The sequence below is a fragment of the Protopterus annectens genome, chromosome 11.part0 (genome assembly GCF_019279795.1).
Source record: "Protopterus annectens isolate FY-2018-M chromosome 11.part0, PAN1.0, whole genome shotgun sequence".
NCBI lineage: Eukaryota > Metazoa > Chordata > Ceratodontiformes > Protopteridae > Protopterus > Protopterus annectens.
The window spans coordinates 1,454,609,379-1,454,633,624 of NC_056745.1; the positions used below are offsets into that span (position 1 = coordinate 1,454,609,379).

General features: G+C 39.7%; 1 protein-coding gene across 6 annotated transcripts in view; it reads right to left on the bottom strand.

The window, feature by feature from the left end:
- LOC122815900 (alpha-aminoadipic semialdehyde synthase, mitochondrial-like) overlaps window positions 1-24,246 on the bottom strand; it is a 1,133,057-nt gene that overhangs the window by 838,731 nt on the left and 270,080 nt on the right. For all 6 annotated transcript variants that reach the window (XM_044088750.1, XM_044088747.1, XM_044088751.1 and 3 more), the window contains one exon: window positions 4,668-4,897. In XM_044088750.1, the coding sequence (XP_043944685.1) occupies window positions 4,668-4,889 (222 nt within the window). In that variant the 5' untranslated portion in view covers window positions 4,890-4,897. The remainder of the gene's footprint in view (window positions 1-4,667; window positions 4,898-24,246) is intronic.

Genomic DNA, 24,246 nt, shown 5'->3' on the forward strand with positions numbered 1-24,246 from the left:
AGAATAGAGTTTTTTTTCTTAATGGAATTTCTTCAAGTATATTTAAAAACTTAATATAATTTTTTACTGACATTAAGGGGTACTGTAACAAGCAATGAACTCATAACTGGTCCTGTTTGGTGTGGTTTGTACTTCAATGAGTTCTGTTTATGGGTCACTAGGAATCTGCTTAGAGATGATGGGGTCTCTCACAAATATGGAGACTCCACCCCAGTTAGCACTGGGTCAAAAGGCATGGAAGATACAAGTAAGTTTCACTGATTATATATACTTTAATGTATTTCAAATGCACAAAGAGCTGAAGCTCAAGCAGTGTCTTATTGAGGCTCCCAGCATTGAACAGAGCTACCTTGGTGTGATCCTGTGTTTGATTTTTATTTTTTTTTTGGTTAAGTTGAGAAGGCAATTACCTGCACTCTGCCTAAAAAAACACTGTAGGGGCAGCAAAGGCTTTATCCAGCCTTGGAATGAATAGTGCAAGCCATCCTTAGCAAAGCAAGTAGGCTGTCTGACACATACTGGATCCCCTTGGAATCACACCACCTAGTTAGCTACTTGTTGAAGCCAATTATATTTTCTTAAGACTTTAGCATTATTCCTGGAGAAGGAAGGAATCTATTGAAGACCAAGAACATACCTGCATTTATGATGTGCACGGAGAGTACGAACATATCTCTGTCTGCATTTCTCATAGGTAGACTTTACCCCCACCCAGACCATTGCCATGTCACACTTGTATTTGTCAGGTGTAAGTACCTTAACCCATTCCAACCTATAATGGCATTTTTGTATATTTCCAGTTAACACCCATAGCTCCTTATGGAGTCCAGAACTTTTTTGGGACTAGCTTTTTCAACATTTTGCCAGCTAATAACACGCAGTATTAGAAAGTGCAAGGGTTTATTATTAAAATGATACTAAGATTGTTTGTAGGTTCATTGGTAAGTACCTGGAAAGCTGCCCTTGCAGATCATTTTAAGCCTAGTCGATTTCCCCTTTTTTGTATAAAATAACCTATCCCACTTGGTTGTAGAGTGGCCTTACCTATCCCGTAGGTTCATAGGTAGGTACTAGGCTATCTGCCAGAGGGCATTTATAAGCTTAGCCAGAGTGTGTTGGCTTTTGCCGCCTCATTGATTAATTAACTGATCCTCTGTCAAACAGAGCCAATGAAGTGATCCCAGGGGTGTATTTTCTGTTATCCATCCATTCGTCAAGGTTTCTCTTGAAGAGTGTTAGTGAGGGGCTCTGCTTAATGTAGTTTGGAATTTTGTTCCAAAGCATGGGGAGTCTCTGTGACAGGAATCTATCCCTCCAGTGTGTTCCATTTATTGTTGTGGTGAGGTTTAGCTCACTAGAGCATGTGGTTCACAGTGACTTGGATTTCTTTAGGTAGAGCATGTCTATCAATTCTGAATTGGACATAGCTTTGTAAGTCAGGCAGAGATCACCACTGAGTTTGCGATATGCCACTGAGTACAGCCGGAATTTTTTCAGTCGGGCTGCATAGGACATACGTTTGAGGCCAGTAATCCTCTTGGTGAGGTACTTTTGTGGTCTTTCCAGCTGTCGGAAGTATAGTTGATAATTATATAGTACTCCTAATAAGAATAACTGGGATCATGCCATAGATAATTTGAGGAGACCCATGCATGGGATAAAAATTTAGGAGCTGTCTCTGTCCATTAGTAGTACAGGAGGGGCAGTCCTGGGGTAAATGTTCTGTTTCCCATCCATACGTTGAATATGGACAGGGATATACTTTGTTTTATGTGGCTGGGGAGTCTATTCCAGAGTAATGGAATCTTCTGGGGGCTATACCTGTCCCTCCAAATTGTTCTGTTAATGCTGCAGAGGTTTAGATCCTTAGACTGATTATTTCTGCTGGATTTACTGCACATCAGCAAGTTAAATGTCATCAGTAATGGGTTGGAGGATGCCTTGTATGTCAGACACAGGTCAGTTCTTAGCAGTCTGTGGGATATCAAGTGTAGTGACAGGTCTTTGAGTCAATCCATGAAGGACATGTCCTTTTAGTAAGGTATTTCTGTGGGCATTCCAGTTGTTGCATGTGTTGGGACAGGTACATGCCAAATGGGACATTATATTCAATAACTGGCTTCATAAGGGCTCTGTAAAGGGGGGCAGTGACATCCCTAGATCTAAGCACAATCCTTTTGTTTATGGGCTGTGCAATATAGAAGGGCATTCTTACAACAATGGGCACATGTTATTCAAAAGTTATTCCACTGTCTGCATAAGTTACCAAATCCCAGACTGGGTAACCTCTTCAGGGTGTATTGTCAATGTGGTAGTTCCCTGGGTAGATGACTTTTCAAAGGATACAATAATGCAATTGTTGGCATTTAGTTCCAGTCTATGATTTTGGCACCAGTTAATTATTTGTGACAAACCTTCCTGCAGAATGGTTAAGTCATTTGGGGATTCAATGCCTGATGCATCATCTGTAAACTTAGTCAGCCAGTGCCCCTTGGTATTGGCTTTTACTTCAGAAAAGTAGATGCCAACCAGGAGAGGTCTCAGCATAGAACCCTGGGGGACTCCACTGGTGACTGGACTCTTTGTGGAGGTAACTGCCCCTGTTTTGATTATCTCCTTCCTATATGTGAGCCAGTTGGCAATCCATCAGGTGACATATCAGTCTATTCCCAATTTGTTTAGCTTTTTTACTATGTCTGATTGGGAAATTGTGTCAAAAGCTTTGACCAGAGGTTGAGGTATGCATTGTGTACCATTTTGCCTTCATCCATTGTTTTGTTGACCTTTTCAAAAAAATCCACCAGCGTTTGGAGGATCTCTGTGTTCTGATTGATTAGTTCCATGATAAGTCTTTCCATGACTTTGCATATGAGGCTGGTCAGACTTATGAGTCTATACTTGCCTAGGTTAATCTTTAATGTCCAGTAGAGAAATTAATCGCTGCTTGTTACTTTGTATTAATACTGTGCAGTGGTGTGGCAATTAGTGTTGTTGCCTCACAGCAAGAGGATATGCGTTTTGATTCTCGGCTGGGGTGCCTTCTGTGCAGAGTCTGCCTTTCCTCCCTGTGTTCATGTGGGTTTCCTCACACATTCCAAAGACATGCCTCTGGAAAATTTCTCTCTGTGCCTCTGCTGAAAATGGTTTCTGTCCCAGTCTGACTTTCCCGGTAAACAAATGTTAAATAAATAATTTATATTTATCTTTTATAACTGAGAGACCTATATGCTATTTAGGGTTTGGTGTGACATGTTATGTGGAAGATGGAAATTCATTGTCAGAGGCCAATTATGTCACATTGCTACATTTGTTATTAATTTTGAAAATAAGCAATATTTCCATATGTACTTACTACCTCAAAAAACAATTTATAGGTTCATATGTGTGCACTAGGCTAATGGCCCTGGAGCCTTTACAAGCCTAGCCCATAGGATTACACTGGCATTGTGCCACTCGACCTTAGTTCCCAGTGCCTCTGTCGAGTAAAGCCACTGGAGTGATTCCTGGGGTGAATTTTCTATTTCCCATCCACTCATCAAGATTTCTCTTGAAGAGGGCCAGTGAGGTGCTCTACTTGACGTGTATGGGAAGTCTGTTCCAGAGCATGGGCAGTCTCTAGGTTATGAACCTGTCCTTCCAGCATGTTCTGTTGATTGTGATAATGAGGTTGAGGTCCCTGGAGCGTGTGGTGAGGAGGGATTGGGATTTCTTCTTTGCTTGCAAACTTTTGCATGGCATCAAGTGCAACCTTAGATGTTGTTGAAAAAAACTGTCAATGGTATTTGCTTTGTAAGTTGTGTATCTTGAGAGATATTCAGTGTTATTTACATTGCCAGTTATATAATTACGCATATGTTTTCATATTTCTGTAAATATCTCAATCAAACATGCACTCAGAGAGGAATTTCCTGTTGCCGTATGAAAACTTATGCCTAGTTAACAAAACTGCTTTAACAATAATTGCCTAGGCTGTACAGTTTTCAAGATATAAAAATGTATGGGTTGACAGTTAAGTACTAGCCAGTCAGTCTGCAGACCATTTCTAGCCTAGTCAAAAGCCCTAATCAAAAGTTCTCTCTAGCCTCAAGCAGGGTAAGGCAAGATAGACCAAAGGAGAATTTGAGGCTACCCATTCAATTATCTAGATTTGTGAAAGTTAAGCAAAAATAGAATTCTGTGTTTGTGTGCATTATAATATAGTATTTATTGAAAGACTATGAATGCACTAATTTTTTTCACTGCGAAGAATACTTTGCACTGATAATGCCACAAGCTGTACACTTTTAATAGTTTTTATTGTTCACAAAATATTGGCATCATTTTATCTTAATGCTTTTTAAGTTGATTTTTCAGGAGACTACTCTGGAATGCACAAAGAATTTAGGGTACTTAGAGATGTGACATTCAACACCAGAAAAGGTCCTTGATATATCAGAGATTCTGGCCTTTGAAAGACAACTCACTGACATCCTGATTTGCCCATCCTAATGACAGATTAATCCATATTGTTAAACTTTACAATGTAAAATTACAAAATAATGTTAAACACTTTAAAGAATAATACAAGCAGAAAACATTGTGTTTATATAGTAACTTACTTGAAATACATTTTTACAAAGAGCTATAGTCAGTAAAAAAATGTCTTGTGCAGAAGTGCCTTCTTTTACCTTATCATGGATCGCCCTCCTGTTTGATGGCTGCACCAAGACTTTAACGCCTTCACTTGTTAGCTCTCGGACATGCCTTGGGGCTAGGGGAGCTCTCCTTTCCCAGACACTGACATCTTCCCTTCTGATCGCCAGTACAGTTTTATGATGCTCATATCTTGCTTGCTGATAGTGAAAGCAAAATCTTGCTATATTGCTTCTGTATCTTTCTAGACGTAACATCTTTGCACCTAAGAACATCAAAGACAATCAAATTGTTTACGATATTTATATACGGATAGTTTCATGGTGAAATTGCAATTATACTTAAATTGAAAGCTCCTAAACATCTTTCTGATGCAGTATGATAAACATAACTAAACAATCTGAAGTTTTTTATTTTGTTTGACGTCATGTTCCTTTTCTTTACCGAAGCCCAGAATCAGTCACAGACCACTTCACAAACACTGATCAGTAATATTACTGCTGGGTTAGCCACCTCTAACAGAAAAATATATCGGTCTGTGGATTGCATTCTTGTCAGGTTATGCTTTACCTCTCTCATATCTGTTTTCCATGTCATACTCAGACAGCAGGTGTGGCAATGCATATCACTGTCACTCATGAGTATGTTTGTTTCACTCACAGACATATTTGTTTCCCCCTAAAATATAGTTCCTTTTGCAGTACTGTGGCTAAACTCAAAACAGTTAGGGTTCCTTGATCCTGTAGCACAGATGAATGAAGATGTGATGATGACCCTGGTGACCAGCGAGTCATACAGGAGCGGCCATATGGGGAGGATGGGCTTGAGTGGCCAGTGTCAGCTTGTCCATCCTAGGCAACAGGAGACAGCTAGGCCTGCCACATTAGCAAACCTACCAGTGGGTGGGCAATCAAACTTGGAAGAAGTTGGACACGCTTGTGCTGTTGAAGCTGTAGGGAATCAGGTTTTACAAAGACAGACGTTTCCCAGTCAGTAAAGACAAATAAATAATAATGAATAAATAATATGTGGGAGTATGCATGTCTCTCCCTGACCAGGCAGCAATGAGAGTTCAAAAGTCTCCTACCATGGACGAGTTAAAAGAGATGTGGCAGGGACCTTCCTGGGTCCAGCATCTGGTCTGTTCCTAAATGCCTGACTCTCACATTACTGGGGAAAAACAGGCTGATAAGACTACCTGGATGGAAATGAACAAGCTGTAGGACTCATGCCTAATATAAGGATACCTGTTTTGTACCACTAGAAGGAAGGAAGGAATGAGCTAATGGGGCACAAGGAGAAGCACTGGGCAAGTGCCATAGTGGGCAAAAAAAGTTAAGGTTCATAGGTCTAGGGACCTAGCCAAACTGTCCAGCAAACTATATGGAGCATACTCATTACAATTCCCTTAACTGCTCCATCTATCTATAAGGGCCTGAGAAGGTAGCCTAGTAATGAATTTCCAATCCCTTTCCATTCCTCAATGTTGACTTTAAGATGTTGGTGGTTTTATAGGTTTTATGAGCTTGTAAAAGGTTAAGCAAAACTGGCTCAAATATATATCCTTCTAGGTCAAGTAGAGTGCCATGTGGTAGTCAAAGCAAAAGTGACAAGGCTTCGTAATTTTCGACATAACTTGAAGAGTTCATGCCACAGACTTTCATGATTGGGAAATGTTTTTTTTTTCAGACTGTTTAATATGACTGGATAGGTACATACCAAAAGGAGCATTGTATTCTATTATGGACTGAGAAATATGAATCCACAAATGAATAAATAAAATAAACTTTCTTAGTGAAGCACAGAGGACAACTCAGAGCCAGCAATAACATAAAACTTTATTAACCAGAGTTAAACACTTTCATTCCTAAAATTCACTGGAACTTCATTAGAACTAAAATATTAGGTTAAAACAAACATTTAATTATCCCTCCTAAGAGTAACTTGATAAAACAAAAGTTCCAGTGAATTTTAGAAATGAAAGCAAACTCTGGTTAATAAAGTTTTATACATTATTGCAGAAACAAAGCACCCTGAACCACTGCTAGGTAGGCAAACAAATTTATTAAGCCGAACAGTTCACTCGAAAAAATAACGCTGAATCAAATCACCATACGTTTTCGTCCACAACTTCATCAGATTACACTAATACATTCAGTTAACTGCTTTTATATACTCATCCAAATTTTAAAAAACAGCCAGTAAAAACAATCAGTGAAAACAATCATTGTACATAGAAATGCATTGAGTTACTGCCCTCTACTGACAAGGAGGATTATTACACATTAAAGTCACAATTTTGCTGATCTCATTTTTAATACAGGGGCAAGTGAGATCATGTCATTTAAACCAGGGAATTTACTGGCCTCCAACACCACTTGCCAGTATAATTCCTGTATTCAACTAAAGTCTCCCACATACCGCCCTGGGGTCCTTTGGCACAACCTCTAATATAAAAAACTGAAATTCAGCTTCAGGACAAGTTTTTGTGTGTTTGTACAGAGAATTTGTTTCACATTTTGTACGAATATCATAGGTGTGCTCATAAATTCTCTGCTTAACCTTTCTTTCACTCTTGCCAATGTAAAAGCATTACATTTTTACATAACCCAACATAAATAATCCCTTTTGTGTTACAATTTGCAAAAGTTTTTAAAGTTAAAATTTTATTATTTCTGGCAGGTAAAGTAATGGTATCCCCAGTAATCAAATAAGAACAATAATTACAAGCACCACATTTAAATACACCAGCTTTTTGTTTGTACCTGCTAACCTTGAATTCCCTTTACTACCTCTTTCAAAAATATCCTTCAGGGTGTTCCCTTTCCTATAAATATGTTTTATTTCACCCTGGAAAATGTGATTTAAGTCAGAAACTTTAGAAAAGTTAATCCACTCTTTGTCAAAAATTCTTTTGATCACACCAGCTTGTCCATCATATGTGGTAATGATACCTGATCTGAATTCATTGTTTAACCCATCTACTTTCTTGTTTGTGACTTGTTGAGTTGCAACATCTTCAATTTTACCCAATACAGGGGCAAACCTTCCCTTCCTCCCATCACTGACTTCTTTGGAAACTCTATCAATGAGCTCTTCCGGGTAGCCTCTATTCAGGAACATGTTTCTCAGGTTTTTACATTCGTTACCATAACATGCATCATCAGAAGTCATTCTACACAAGCACAAATTGGCCTTTTATAACACTCCTTTTCTGGTGTCCGGCGTGCGAACTTGAGTAGTGCAGATAAGAATTAGAAAAGGTCTCTTTTCTATAAATTCTAGACTCAAAGCCATACTCAGTTTTAGATATGTTAACATCAAGGTATTTCAATTCATCAGTAGTGAATTTGTGAGTGAATTTTAAAAATTCTGTGGTACCATTTAGGTATTCCACAAAGCTACCAAATTCATCTTGAGTGCCTGCCCATAAGAAACACAAGTCGTCCAGAAATCTACCATACAACTTCCATAAACTACTATATTCTGAATTCAGTACAAACTTATTCTCCCAGAAGGACATTATAGTGTTAGCATAAGTGGGAGCACAGTGTGCCCCCATCGCCACACCTTTAGTTTGTCGAAAATACCGCCCTGAAAGAATATAAAATTATTCTTTAGGACAATCTCCATTAATAACAATACAGTTCTGAACTCATTGTGCCCTAGTAGTTTGGATTCAAGTAGCATTTCTTGAACCATTCAAGGCCTACATCATGGGGTATACTTGTAAATAAGTCAATCACATCCAAGGTACCAAAACCTTTTGTTTCATTTGCAAGTGATTCATTTAGTTTTCCTAAGAAATGCCACGAATCTTTTAAAATAACATTGTTGTCACAAACAAGCTTTTTATCTTCTGGTCAATGTACTTGGCCAAAGGTGCAGTGACCGAACCTTCGGCTGACACTATCACTCTCAAAGGTGGGTCACTTTCATCTTTATGCACCTTTGGTATCCCAAATATGGAGGGTATTCTCGGTTTGTCTACATGCAAATATTTAAAAGTACTCATGTCAATAACTCCATCCATTAATAAGTCATTTAAAATAACATAAATTCGCTTGTAGGCAATATTAATTTCATTCAAGGATATTCTGGTGTATTTGGTATTATCATTTAATATGTCAAACATTTTGCTCTCATAGTTAATGGCATCCATAAGCACAACCCCCCCACCCTTATCGGGCTTCATAATTCTTATATTCTTGTTCTCACTTAATGATTTCAAAGTTTTCAACTCTGGGTCTGTTAAATTAGACTGCACTTTGTGACAACTCAGAATTTTCCTAAGCTCGTGTTCCAAGCTCAATTCAAAGTTTCTTAGCTGAGGGTGTGTTGGGGATTAAAGGTGCTCTTACGTCAATTCTACATTGTTCATGTTGACACCATTTCCTTTAAAATATAATTCTAAGTTTTTCTTCCTGATAAATAATTTAATATCAATTAAAAGTTTAAAAATATTTGTTTTCTCTCTAGGTATAAAACCAAAACCTTTTGTCAATAGTTCAAAATGACTACTGTTAATTGCTACATCTGTGTAATTAAAAATATTAAAATCTTTATAACTGTATTTGAAACCACAGTTTGTAATTATTCCCAGACTGGTCGTCTCCTTTCCTGAGCTCCCAGTTTCTGGTTTTGTAGTTTTGAATTGTAAGTAACAGGTTCCCTGTGCATAAGTCTCTCAGACCGCCTTAAAGGTGGAAATGCAGCATCATAATCATTCTCTAAAGGCAATTCATTGTCAGAAATGTCATTGTTAGGTTCTCTGAAGTGATTAATGTCATAATTTCTAACATTTCTCACCCAATTCTTAGGCTTCGGGTATTGTTTCTTTGTTTTGTATTCATTTAAATCTCTCTCAATCTTGTTTAATTTTCTGTTTTAACCTCCAAACATTTACTTTCTAAATTATTTAATAGTTTATGATATTTGCTTCTCTCTTCGTCCACTGTAAATAGTAAATCGTGAGTAATGTCCTTGTTTATACATTCTACAGTTTCTTGCAACTTCTTTATTTCTACCTCATTATTTTTAATGATAGCCCTCATTATATCAAAACCACAATTATCAAAAGCCTCTATTAGTTCAAAATAAAACTCTGTACCTTCCACAACCTTGTTAGGGTATTTGCATACCCTAAGCCCTTTGGGCACAATTTTCTGTTCTAAACAATACTTTAAATAAGTGTTATCCATTTCTAACATTTTGCATTTGTATAAAAATAGTCCAGGTCATCAAGCTTTTGAGAAAAAGTTCCTTGTAGTTTATCATTGGTGTTGTTTTTGCTAGCAAAATCATAAACAACATTGAATAAGTCACTGAAATGTCTTTTGTACCTGTAGAGTTTAAACTACCACCAGGGCCAAAACGAACTCCTTCACACATTTTCTAACATTGTTAGGCTGCTCAGATTGTCCGTGGTCGGTTTCTTCAAGCAAAATCCGAGGGAAACCATCCAGACTGCTGGATCCTGCTCCATTTCGTCTTTCTACATCTCTGGAATCATTTTCCTCACCAACAGCCCGTCTCTCGCCTCAACACTCCGATGCACTTCCTGGTTTCCTGGTTCCAATACAGACGTCAATACCGAGGCCAAAGATTGGCTGACTGGGGTCAAAAGCCCCACAAGTTGAGTGAGCTGTCCGATAAGCTTCCTGAGCTCACCGACTTCATTAGTCTTTGCTCCATTGCTTGCCACACTCCCAGCAGGTGATTCCATCCCAAAGTTACTAGTAACCAAAAACGGAGGATGCAGAACAAACCAGTAAGCAGAAACAAAGCACCCTGAACCACTGCTAGGTAGGCAAACAAATTTATTAAGCCGAACAGTTCACTCGAAAAAATAACGCTGAATCAAATCACCATACGTTTTCGTCCACAACTTCATCAGATTACACTAATACATTCAGTTAACTGCTTTTATATACTCATCCAAATTTTAAAAAACAGCCAGTAAAAACAATCAGTGAAAACAATCATTGTACATAGAAATGCATTGAGTTACTGCCCTCTACTGACAAGGAGGATTATTACACATTAAAGTCACAATTTTGCTGATCTCATTTTTAATACAGGGGCAATACATTATTGCTGGCTCCGAGTTGTCCACTCTGAGTCACTAAGGAAGTTTCTTTTATTTATTTGTTTATGGATTCATTTTTCTCAGTTTGTGATATTATGTCTAACCTTGGTGCCTGTGCAGTTATGGACAATGGACATTTGAGTTTGGATTTCTCTAAAGCAGTGTGAGACTTGACATTGTTGCTACAGCAGGTTAACCAGCATTTTTTCATCCATTCAGGGGATAATTTCTCAAACTTCCACTCAAAATGGTATGAATAGTTTTAGTCTTGGATTGTCATTGACTCAAGCTACTGCACTGTCAGGTCAGGACCACATTAAGAATTCACCTCCCCAGTTTGTGTTTAACGATTGAAAGGCTAACCATTTTAGGTTAATAAGGATGAACCATGTCAGTCTGCACGAGGTGAACAATGTCATTCTATGAGGGACCTTTTGCAGTCCTTTGATAACACATTGTTTGCCTATAAGAAACTACAGCTTGAAAATAGTTATTTGTTAAAGAACATTGAAGTTCGGCGTGTACCTAAGGGCTTATGGCTGTGGCGGTACCCTAATTTTTCGCTGACAAGCCCAACACGGTTCACAAGCTGCACACTGTATTTGGTAAGGCTGGGTGTGATATCATGTGAATTATGGTAAAGTGTAACAATGTAGAACTTGAGAAGCTGTCTCAATGCATGGATACTTTAAATAAAAACACCTGTGATGATCTTCACTTCAGTCATTGTGAAATATATTATCTTAATACCTTCAATAATGTGGACAGGCAATGTAAAATGGTTTTCAGAGGAAATGAGATCCGATTGGCCAATCAGTGTGCATTTAGGAAGGAAGATCCGCCCACCCACTCAGGAAGTATAAATGGAGTTCAGAATGATGAACCTGCCCCCTTAGGAGCAGAAACAGTTCATAGGTCTGAAAGAATCAAAAATTACCAGGAACGGACCAACTCCTGGAATTACAACAATGATTCTTACCTGAGGCAAGGAGCAAAACCCAAAGAGAAGCAGTGGAACAAACAGAACCACAAATAATGGTCAGTGATCTTTTTTATGATGAGACTGTTGAGACTGATGTTAGGCCCTGTAAACTGGTTATAAATTATAGTGAGAGATTTTTAAGTTTTTAATTATTCCTCCAATCAAGTTACCAGTGCACATGTTAACTTGCTACAAAGGGTTTATCATTTGTGCCTGCAAAGTGAGTGGATCCAGTGCAAGCTATTATGGACTTAAAATTGTTTTTTTGTAAATTGAGCTTGGATCTTTGATTTAGTCACAAAGAGACTTGCAGTGTTAGTTTTTGAATTGAGACACCAACTGTGTTTAATTCCCCTCTGCAACAGACTGTGAAAACTTTTGAAAAATTTTGTGAAGTTTATTTTAAACATCTATTTCATGACATTTGTGAAGTTGAGTATAGTAATTTAATCAGGACATTCATCCCCAGCACCTGCCCCCCTCCCATTATCTCTAGGGTGCAAGTCATCACAGCCCTCTCAAAGGCAAAAAATGCAGCCTCCATGGGACTCCATAACATCCCAGGCTGCATCCTACATGAACTCAAGCTGGAACTTGCTGCACGATTAGGCACCCTATTCAACCAAAGTCTGAGTACCTGCCTCTTCACAGCTGACTGGAGGACAGCCACTGTTATTCCTTTGCACAAAGGTGGAGTATCCACCGATCCAGGAAATTATAGACCCATCAGCCTAACTACCCTGATGTGCAAAGGCATGGAATGGATTATCATGGACCTCATTAACAAGGACATTGGCAGCCTCCAAACACTCAACCCCACACAGTTTGGTTTCGTCAAGGGGAGGTCATGCCTGCTAAATTTGGTCGACTTCTTTGAGACAGTCACCAAAGCCATGGATGAGGGTAAGACGGTGCACATCTCCTACCTTGATGTGGCCAAACCTTTTGATACTACTCCCCACTCAGGTATAATAAATAAACTCTCTCAACTAGGCATCGATTTGTATGTTACCAGATGGGTAGCAAACTGGCTCACTGATAGAACCCACCTAGTCAAAATAGGGGAAGCCACCTCAAGCAGAACACCCGTAACAAGCAGTGTACCCCAGGGATCGGTCATTGAGCCTCTGTTGTTTGGGATATACTTTTCTGAGATGCAGGCTAAAACCAGTGGGCTATGGCTGACCAAGTTTACAGATGACTGCAAACTGGGCACTGTCATCAATTCCCCTAGTGATGTGGACATCCTCCAAGAGGATCTCACCTAAACAAATGACTGGTTCCAGAAACATAGCATCAAACTGAATGCCATAAACTGCATCACCATCCCCTTTGGGGAGAGTGACATCCCCACAAGTTATCACATTAATAGCAAGGACCTAAGCATACAATCAGTCATGAAGGACTTGGCCACTCAGGTTGATAGCAAACTGACTTTTTACCACCATATTGCCTCCATTGTATGGAAAGCTTTCTACATGGTCCACCTCATTTGTAAGGGTATCTCACTCAGGGATAAGGAGGTCATAATATCCCTGTATAAGATCCACTACTGAGTACAACAATGCCCCTTTTGGCATGTACCTTGCAAAGCATATGCAGCAGATGGAGAGAGCACAGAGGTTCCTCACAAGGAGAATCCAGGGCCTCAAACATCTACCCTAGACAGATAGGCTAAAAGCCATGTCCCTCTATTCAGTCTCATACAGACTCCTCAGAAGTGACCTCTGTCTGACATACAAAGCAATCTCAGACCCTGCCTTGATGGGACTGCTGCATATCCGCAAGTCAAGCTCCACTTGAGTAACCTGCACTCGCGACCTCAACCTGGCCTGTGACATCAATAGGACTTGTTGGCTGGACAGATTAGTGTCCCAAAGGCTACCCCTTCTGTGGAATAGACTCCCTCTCCACGTCAAGCAGAGTACCTCATTAACCATTTTTAAGTCCAACCTGGATAACCGGATGGGGAACAGAAAATACAACCCTGGAATTCCATCTGTGTCCCTGCTGGATAGGGGCATTGGGCACTGACTTGTCAGAACATGGGCTAAATTCTTGGCTAGGCTTGTAAGAGCCTCAGGGTCAATAGCCTAGTAATTTCCTATGAACCTAAGTAGCAATGAAAGGAGGCTGTTGACAGATTTTATCACTGGTGGGATGTTGGCATAATGGTTAAGGTGTTTACTTTACAAACACAAGGTTCAGGGTTTGATTCTCACATGGGGTAATTGGCTAGGCTGAAAATGGCCCACAAGGGCATTTAGTCTAGTACTAACCTATGAATCTATGAATCTATTCCAGTATACAGATAATGAAATCTGATAAAGGAGGAGGGTTGTGGTAATGGATTAAGTTGATTATCTCAGTTCTATGAGCCTGTTATTGTTATAGGAAACATATGAAGAGGTGTCAAGGAATGACGTCTATACTGCATACTCTAGAATAGATAGTGTATTACATGACATGTTATTTCAGAGAAAATAAGAAAATGAATTTGATTTCATGTATAATACCAAGCCAGTCACTGCCATTATTTTTGGGATACCAAAAATTCATACAGATAAGATTAATCCCCCTTTTGGTTCCATAGTGGATGTGTCTCGATCTAAAACATATTTTATAGCCAAATTTCTAGATAATAACTTAAGGGAGGTGTAAAAATAATGGACATGTTTGTAAAGATTCCTGGCATTTTTTGAGGCTTTTGGGCAATTTTAAATTTTCCACTGATATTATATTTGTTATGATAGATGTACACAGTTTATTCTCAGTCATTCCATACGAGGAAGGTCTTAACTGGTTTGAGAACCAGCTTTTTAAATATACTGACCTGGGAACTTGGAAGGTTGAAGCTATGGTATCCTTAATGGAATTATTATTGAAAAACAATTTTCTCTATTTTGAGGGCCAGTTTTTTAGACAGGTCACTGGTGTGGCCATGGGGGCCACATGTGCACAACCATGTTTGCCAGTTATGTAGTGGCTGAGTGGAGAGATCGATCTGTGTTCAACAGTGACATTAAAGGCAGTTGCTGTCTCTATACCAGATTTTTGATGACATTTTTATTTTGTAGACAGATACCCCTGAAAGATTAGATGTCATTTTAGAGTACATTAATAATACCATACAGTTTATTTCCTTTTCTCTGTTTTGATAAATATGAAATTATTTTTTAGATGTGTAGATTAGTACAGATATGGCCAGTCAAAGATATGTCTCTGATATCTACTTCAAGCCAACTTTTTCAAACTCACATCTCCACTATTCTAGTTAGCATCCAATACCAGGAAAAAAATCAGTGGTCAAAGGTAATCTGGTCAGATTGGCCAGAATGATATCTGAACCTGATACCTTTCTTCGTGAATGTGATGTCCTTATGGACATGTTTCTGAAAAGAGGATACCTCCTTGAGTTTTTAAATGAAATATAACAAGACGTGATTATTAAGAGAGAAATGAGATATCATTTACCTATTTTGAGTATTAATGGCCAAAGTAATAGTGAGATGGGAAGGGTATATGACCAGCCTGGAAGTTGCAACAGAAAGTTGTTTATAGCTACATTTACACTAGACAGTTTTGCCATTACTAAATGCATTAATACAAATTGGAGTATTTTTATACAGATCTCAGTGTATTATGTAAAATTGGTGAGAAACCATTTTATGTTTATAGGAGAGATAAGTCATTTAAAAATGATTTGGAAGGAGTAAGAAAGCAAGGGGGATGGTATAAAGCATTTGGAATGAAAAAATGTGTTTTTTGTCCACATTCTCCCAAGATTATTTGTGGTAACGTTGTTACAGTTAGTGGAGTGCCTTATAAAATTAAAGGGTATTATAACTGGTGTTCCACAAATGTGGTATATTTAGCCCAATGCCTAAAATGTCCTGCCTTCTATATAGGTAAAACCTCCAGGAAGTTAAGGGACTGAATTTATGAACACAATCCCATATTAGAAACAACAAGCCTACTAATGCATTGTACAAGCATGTAATGGTATGTGACTTTTTAGCAATAGAGCAAACTAAGAAAGACATTCAGGCTAGAATAATGGATGACCATCTTGATGCTTGTAAGCTGAGATGGCAGATCGAATTAAATGCAGTTAGTTACCCTGGTCTTAATGAAACTGTTTCTCTTAATTCAGTTTTAAAATGCAAGCATTATGAGAGTGTGTAATTCTACTGGTTCATTTGTTTTATCATGTGACCCTTAGGAGCGATATTTAAATGGTTGTTTTAACCTAATATTTTAGTTCTGATGAAGTTCCAGAGAATTTTAGGAACAAAAGCACTTAACTCTGGTTAATAAAGTTTTATACATTATTGCTGGCTCCGAGTTGTCCTCTGTGCATCACTAAGGAAGTTTCTTTTATGTATTCTGTTATGGATCTGATAAGAGAGAAGCAGGACAGAATTATAATTTCCTTGGACTGGAAGGATATGCTTTAAGTAAGTTGTTGGGCAGGATAAAAAGATTTCCTAAAAACACTGATACATGGAGGTCAAAGGATCATTAACACGTGTCTAGGCCTCTAATATTACTATAACTGAGTCAGAGGGATGTCATTTATGCAATAAGTGCAGGGTGTTCATGGTAACCAAAAAGTGACATTTACAAGCAATATTTTCAAAAGCAATTTTAAGTTAGCATGTGTGATGATGTGAGGTGATGCCAACTATACCAGAGAAAGTAGGGCAGTGCATGTGTAACATATGCCAGCATAGCTAGCTGGAGGTTTGTAAAGAATTTTATGTCATTTGTATACCAAACTGATTTGTACAGATGCTTGTGTTCAAAATGTGTTTGTAAAGCTGCTTGTGTTAAAAATGTATCAACAGTAAGTCCTGCTGGATAGAAAAAATATATACATTTATATGACGGCACAGTGGTGCAGTGGTAGCATTGTTGCCTCACGGAAAGAGGTTCCACGGTTCGATTCTCAACTGGGATGCCTTCTGTGCAGATTCTGTAAGTCCTCCCTACATTTGTGTGTTTTTTTCTCTAGGTACTCCAGTTTCCTCCCACGTTACAAATACATGCATCTAGAGCATTTCTCCCTGGACCTCCACTGAAAATTAGCTTTGTTCCAAGTCAGACTTTCCCAGTAAACAAATGTTAAATATATAAAATTATTTATCAGACTGTACTGTTGTAACTGATAAATGTATATATGTTAACAGAGGATGTTGGAAGGTAAGAGGTTAAGCCCAGTCCAGCTTATCTTAAGAAAAATAGTTTGAAACTAAATGACTTGGTTTAGGTCATAAAGATTTTATCTCACAGGCCTGACTGCAGCCAGAGATGCAATGTCTGGTCTGGGATCCTGCTCTTATTGCCCATAGTGGTGAGCTAATTGCTACCCTGAGGTGCCAGAGAATAGCTGGTTAGTCTCTACAAGAAGGATGAAAGTATTAGCTTGTTTTAGAGTCTCCAGATGCCTTAGCAATGCTCTAGGTTTGTATTGTGACACATCTGTGCTAGATTCTAGTTCAGCTTCTAGTCAGGGCGTAATGTGGGAACCACAGAATCAGGTGACCAGATGTGATGTCATTCTATAGCCAGCACTGGAATTGTATTTAGATACTAGTAAGAGATGTGATATTGACACTCCGACTCTGTTTTGGAACTGACAAGACCACTCACCCACTTCATCTTGCCCTGCTTTAGTGAGTAAACAGTGAATTGTAATTCTTCAATGAGTTAGTAAAACAGTGAGATTAGCTAAAATTATTGTTTTTCTGCATCTGTCTGAGTCTTTCCATCTGTGTTATTGTTTTATATTTCCTGTGAATTGAAACCCTGGTGTTTATTGTAAATAGATATTCAGTGTTTTCATGTTTTCTAAGTTATTATTTATTATTAAATATATCTAAACCTTTCATTGTGGTTGGTCTTTTAGAAACTAGTTTAACCTTGGACAGGAATTGCATCTATTTGATGATACTGTGGGCGTCATGCTCCTGAAAGTCTTTTCACTTGGCTAATATTACCATTTGTATAGTATTAATTTTACTAAGAGTAATTGAGTACCCTGGTAAGAACCTTAAAGTAGCTCGCTGGTGGCAGTGAATCTACATTATAGTCTGGACAGAGGGGGCATAGCTGGTAAATCTGTGCCAGCCTTTCCCAGGTATGTGTGAGAAAATCAAGTATCAAAGAGTATGTGTGTGCCAGCTACTTGGAACAGGGACAAATAGCACTGGTTTCTGCAGAGAGAAAGGTGAAGTCTTATTTGGAGCCTAGAGGAGGAAGTCCAGCCCCAGTACTGGGTGTGCTCCCTGTGTGCTCTTGCTGCAGAGAGCTGCATCTGAAAATACTGCATATATCCATTTTTATTCTAAGTGAATGTTCCCCATCAGTGTTGGTGGTGAGGATTGAGGCTCTTTGATTACTGGCCCAGAGGAAGGATGTCACAGTGTGTTTTACATATATGTCAAGATAGTCACATTGTTCATGTTCATATACAATTACTTCCATCCTACAGGTTGAGTATAAACTGGACAAGGTTCTGACAAATCAAGTTTAACTGACTAATGCTGAAATTCCCAGTCACTGTTCTTCATAAAAAATCACTGCCAGCATGATTTCTATGTGTGGACCAGCCGCAATTTCCTTTGAACTTGAATTTCTTTCTTTTCCACAGTTGCATGATCATGGAGTTATGCATAAATAAGAGGGGCACTGGGGCAAAGCATAACAAAGACTGGCTGTGGGGACAAAGATCACAGACACATACACTGAGTAGGGAAGGGTGTTTTGCCCCCCTGTGGAAAAAACACCAGTTGACTTGCTTTCCTCTGTGGGAAATTCAGTGAATAGACTCTCAGCAAAAAAGTAGGTAGCCTTCATGCATCACACAGAATAGCAGTAAAATTTAGAGCAGATATGCACCACATTTAATATTATAGGGAAAGAGGGCAAGAGTTAAGTGGAATAAGATGATCCTTCCAGTAGAACAAGGTGGATTAGGATTACCAGATTTGAAAGCATATTTTAGAACCGCACAGTTAAGGCTCATATATAACACAAGCAGAAGGTTGTAGTTTAAAGGAGAAAGGGATGATGAAGGAGCAAGGGGATAGTTCAAGAAATAGAGAAAGAGTGGGATTTTGGATGCAGATCCTTAAGGAGAATAATAAGCATGTAGAATATTATATTCATAAAGTAGCAGAAAGTGTTCTAAGAAATAAGGCAGTACAAGAATGGAGAAAGGAGAATTTGCCAATAGGGATGACTGCATCTAGGGGTACAGAAAATAGGCAAGATGGAGTCGGAATTTACTGGAGTAACCTGGCAAAAGAACCAAGATACTGGGAGCAAATAACTCAAGGAAACAAGGTAATAAAGCGAGATGACCCTGGACTACATGAAAAGAGACATGGAGGAGGTCTCTGATCACGTAGCCCAGGCCAGTATGACCCTGACCCTGAGTAGCATCCTGTCCTCACCAAGAATGATACCACCGTATAGAGAAAAAATTATCAATTTCAACAATTGGCTAAGCTTCTGGTGTCATTCAAAGGGGATCCAGTGTCTGTCAGCCTGGGATGACATGCTTGACAAGCCACGCTGCTTTGCTAGAGATGGCTTGCACCTGTCACCCTTAGGCTTTCGAATACTGGCCAAGGCTCTTGCCACCCCCATAGTGCTTTTTTTAGGCAAGGCTCAAAAGACAAAACCACCACCGTAAATAGCACAAGTAACAAAAAACTGAGGGTAATGCTACTCAATGCCAGAAATCTAAACCTCAAAATGCATGCACTCGATGCACTCCTCAGTAGGGAGAAAATCGATATATGTGCAGTAACAGAAACCTGGTTTAAGGCTCCAGAGAGCAACCCAGCACTACCAGGCTACAACTCATACCATACATTTCAGCCACAAAACCCAGACCGAAATACAAAAGGCGGGGGAGTATCCATATTCATCAAGGATACCCACACCTCCAGGTTAGTGGCACAGCACGATGCTTCAGAGATCATCCACATGCAACTAACAATGGGCAAAACTGCTATTCAAATTATAGCTTGCTACAGATCACCCACCATGTCCCAGGACCCCCACTCCGCATTCCTGGAAACACTGGGAAACATAAAGGTCCTACTAAACACCCTGATATTGGGCGATTTAAATTACCCAAACATTAACTGGGAGAACTACTCAAGTACAAACTCCCTTGCCCAACAGTTCCTAGAATTTATAAACTCAAACGCCCTGGATCAGCTGGTCAACACCCTCACCAGAGGTGACAACATATTGGACCTGGTCATCACCAACATGGGCAACCGGTGTTCCCCGCGCTGGTTAGATCTGACCATAAACTAATCACTCTGGATATCCACATTACGCCACCACCCCCGGTCAAAGAAACCACCGTGAAAAACTTTTCAAAAGCAAACTTCACTTTACTTAAGACCGAGGTGGGACGTTTCAAAGCCCCCATGCTAAAGGATAATGCTGTCCAAGCTGCAAAATCCTTTACTAATGCACTCTACAGGCACCTATAAGAATGCATCGATCGTGCTATCCCAAACAAATCCAAGACTCACTCCTCCAAGAAAAGTAAACCAGTCTGGTGGACCCCTGCCATAAACAAGCTATACAATAGAAAAGAGTAAAATCCCAAGAAGGGAAGACATCCCTGATCAGTATCAGCAAGAAACTACATTCCCTCATAAAATCATCCAAGGCTAGCTTCAAAAGAAAAATTGCCATGGACTCCAAAGATAACCACAAGGCATTCTTTTGCTATACCAAGAATCTAAGTAGCAATTCTCAGATCTGCTCAGAGTTAGTGCAGAATGGCACAAAATACACTGAACTGACTGATATAGCCAACATCCTGGCAGACAGATTCAGTGCAAACATCACCCCCCCTCTCACCCCCAAAAGGGCCCATAACTATACCAGAAGAATATAGTGCCCCTGAAATCACAGACATTCAGGTTAAAACAGCCGTCTCCAAAGCCAAAAACACAGCATCAATGGGACCGGACGGTGTCCCAGGCTGCATCCTACACGAGCTCAAAGATGAACTAACCCCTCACCTAAACACACTGTTTAAACTCAGCCTCTCCATAGGCTATGTGCACACAGAGTGGCACACAGCAATGGTTATTCCACTCCACAAAGGTGGAGCCACAACGGACCCTGGGAACTATCACCCTATAAGCCTGACTAGCTTGGTCTGCAAAGCTATGGAGTGCATCATCATGGATCTCATTAACCGAGACATTGGAAACCTCCAAACACTAGACCCTGCCCAGTTCGGCTTTGTTAAGGGCAGATCATGCCTCCTAAACCTGGTGGACTTCTTTGAGACAGTTACCAAGGCTATAAATGAGGGAAAGGTGGTCCACACAGCCTACCCAGACCTTGCAAAGGCCTTTGACACCATTCTCCACTCAGGTATTATAGACAAGCTTACCACCATGAACATAAACCCCTACGTCATGAGATGGGTTGCCAACTGTCTCATGGACAGAAACCACATGGTAAGAGTTGCGGGAGCTAGGTCTGACTCTAAACAGGTTACAAGTGGTGTTCCCCAGGGCTCAGTCTTAGGACCCGTCCTGTTCGGCATATACTTCTCAGAGGTTCTGGCAAGCACAGGAGGACTATGCCTGACCAAGTTCGCAGACGACTACGAACTTGGGGCTATAATTGACTTTCCGGCTGACACAGACATACTCCAAAAGGGTCTCACTGAGACAGATACCTGGTTTCAAAACCATGGCCTCAAGCTAAATGCCGAAAAGTGCATAATCATCCCCTTTGGAAAAAACAAAGTACCCACAAACTACCACATTGGTGGTAGCCCCCTAAATACAGAAGACGTAATAAGGGATCTGGGGACCCAAGTAGATAGTAACCTCTCCTTTGATAATCATATTGCCAAAGTGGTTAGAAAATCCTTCTATGTGGCCCACCTAATCACAAAAGGGTTTGCATCCAGATCGAAAGAGGTCATTGGGTTCCTCTATGCATCACTCATCAGACCCATCATAGAGTATAATGCCTCATTTGGGATGTACCTTACAAGACACCTGCAACAACTGGAAAGACCACAGAAGTACCTCACCAAGAGGATCACTGGCCTCAAGCAGATGCCCTATGCAGCTCGACTGAAGAAACTCCATCTGTACTCGGATGCATACCACCTACTCAGAGGTGATCTCTGCCTGACATACAAGGCCATATCTAACCCAGAATTGATGGACATGCTCCACCTAAAGAAAACCATATCCCCTTGAGCCACATGCTCCAGGGATCTAAACCTCACCACAACAATAAATAGGACGTGCTGGAGGGATAAATTCTGTTCCCAGAGACTTCCCATGCTCTGGAACAAGATTCCAATCTACATTAGGCAGAGCTCCTCGCTAACCCTCTTCAAGAGAAACTTTGACGAGTGGATGGGAAACAGAATGTTTACTCCAGAGATCACTTCAATGGCTCTGCTGGACAGAGGCACAGGGAACTAATCTAAGGGGGTGCCGAAAGCCAACACATTCCGGCTAGGCTTACAAATGCCTTCGAGCAAATAGCCTAGTACCTACCTATGAACCTAAGAAGACATTTGGATTGCAGGCTATAGACTGGTATCCCTACCATGGCTTGATCTCTGACTACAGGCAAAGAGAAAGGGATAGGGGAATTTTAAGTGAAACGCTCTTGTAGAGTTTTTAGCTCAATATAGAACAGAAGCAACTGTTAAAAGATAATTAGTAGGCGTATAAAATCTTGCAAGATAACTATTGGAGGAGGATAGAAAAGATTGGGAAGAGAGACTAGAAAGGCAATTTACAAGAGAACAATGGGAAGAGACATGTTTGGCTGCCAAGTATGAAACCAAGTCCAGAAGGTTTAGGATCTTTGCTTGGAAGTGTCTGCATAGGTATTTTTAGACTTCGAGCATTTTTCCTCAAGATAGCACATGCTGGAGGTGTGATGGAAAAAAAAGAGATAACTGGGAATATATGTTTTGGAATGTAATGAGATGGCAGATTTTAAAAAATCCCTACAGCATACTCTATCAGAAATATTGGGTGAGCAAATGGCAGTAAGTAAGGAAATGACTCTTTTGAGCTGGACTAGAAGTTCTGAATTGCCTAGACATAGCAAAGCCTTATTCAGTTTAATTCTACTGGCTGCCAAAAAAGCAATTACTAGACAATGGAAATCAAAGTCTATCCCCATCAGTGTTTGAGGTATTAAATATTATAAATAAAATAAAAAAAACTGCAAGAGGGATCTTTAGAAAAAGGGGAGGAACAAACTGTATAAAAGTAAATGGGAATTATGGGAACAATACATGCATAATAATTTTCAGGAGGAGGAGGACTGGAGTTTAAGGGAAGGCAGGAATTCAGCAATTTTTTTGTAATGTTGAACTGATGATGGTAGCAAAGAAAATATTGGTGATGTATATTGTATTTAAATGGAAAAATGTTAAAATGGTTTGTTTTCTGTTAATGTATGTTTGCTTATGTCTTAAGTGACAATTTGATAAAGACGTTTACAAAAAATTAATATTATAATACAGAGTGTGTGAGTGTGCTGTGTGTGCGTGTGTGTGTGTGTGTGTGTGTGTGCATGTGTGTGCGTGTGCATGCGTGTGTGCGTGTGCATGTGTGTGCGTGCGTGTGTGTGTGTGCATGTGTGTGCGTGTGTGTGCGCGTGCGTGTGTTTGTGTATGTGCATGTGTGCGTGTGCGTGTGGTTTCTGAATAGTCTTGTATACTGATAGTTTTATACAAAAGTTTTTTTTGTAAGGTAATATGTATTCTTAGGTTTACGGTTAGCAAGCATTACTAAGCTGCATAAGGGGAGCAAAGCCCCCCAGCCTATCTTAGTGATGTGTAGTAACCCTAACCATAACTTCGCCTCTTAACTTAAAAATCCTTTCCATAACACTAACACTCTTCAGACAAATTTGAACTGAATGTGTAATAAGGTTATGGTTATTACAACAGAAAATTAAATGCGTTTCCTTTTTCCCATGTAATGTGCATTGTTAATTCCCAGCATGCTTTACATTACCGTACATACTCTAAGCACTACATATTCAATCTAAATGCAGCCACATAAACACACAGCCCACCCTATAACCACAGACCACACAGACACACTCCCACTCCCCACACATAACATTGAGCTTAGACCCAGTGGTATGTGATCTGGGTACTCAGGTTGATAGCAATCTGAACTTTGACCATCAAGTATCCATGGTAGTAAGTAAAGGCATCGCATCTAGATCTAAGAATGTCATAATTCCATTATACCCTGCCCTCATCAGACCAGTAATTAAGTATAATGCTCCCTTTTGCATGTACCTCACAAGACACCTGCAACAGCTGGAGAAACCACAGAGGTTTCTCACTGAGAAATTACAGGGTACAGAAAACAAGGCTGAAAACCGTCACTGTATTCTGTCTCCTACAAGTTGCAACCTGTGCCCAGCTTACAGGGCAGTCTCTGACCTGGCCTTGATGGAAATGCTACACATTCATAAATCAAACTGCAGGAAGGTCACT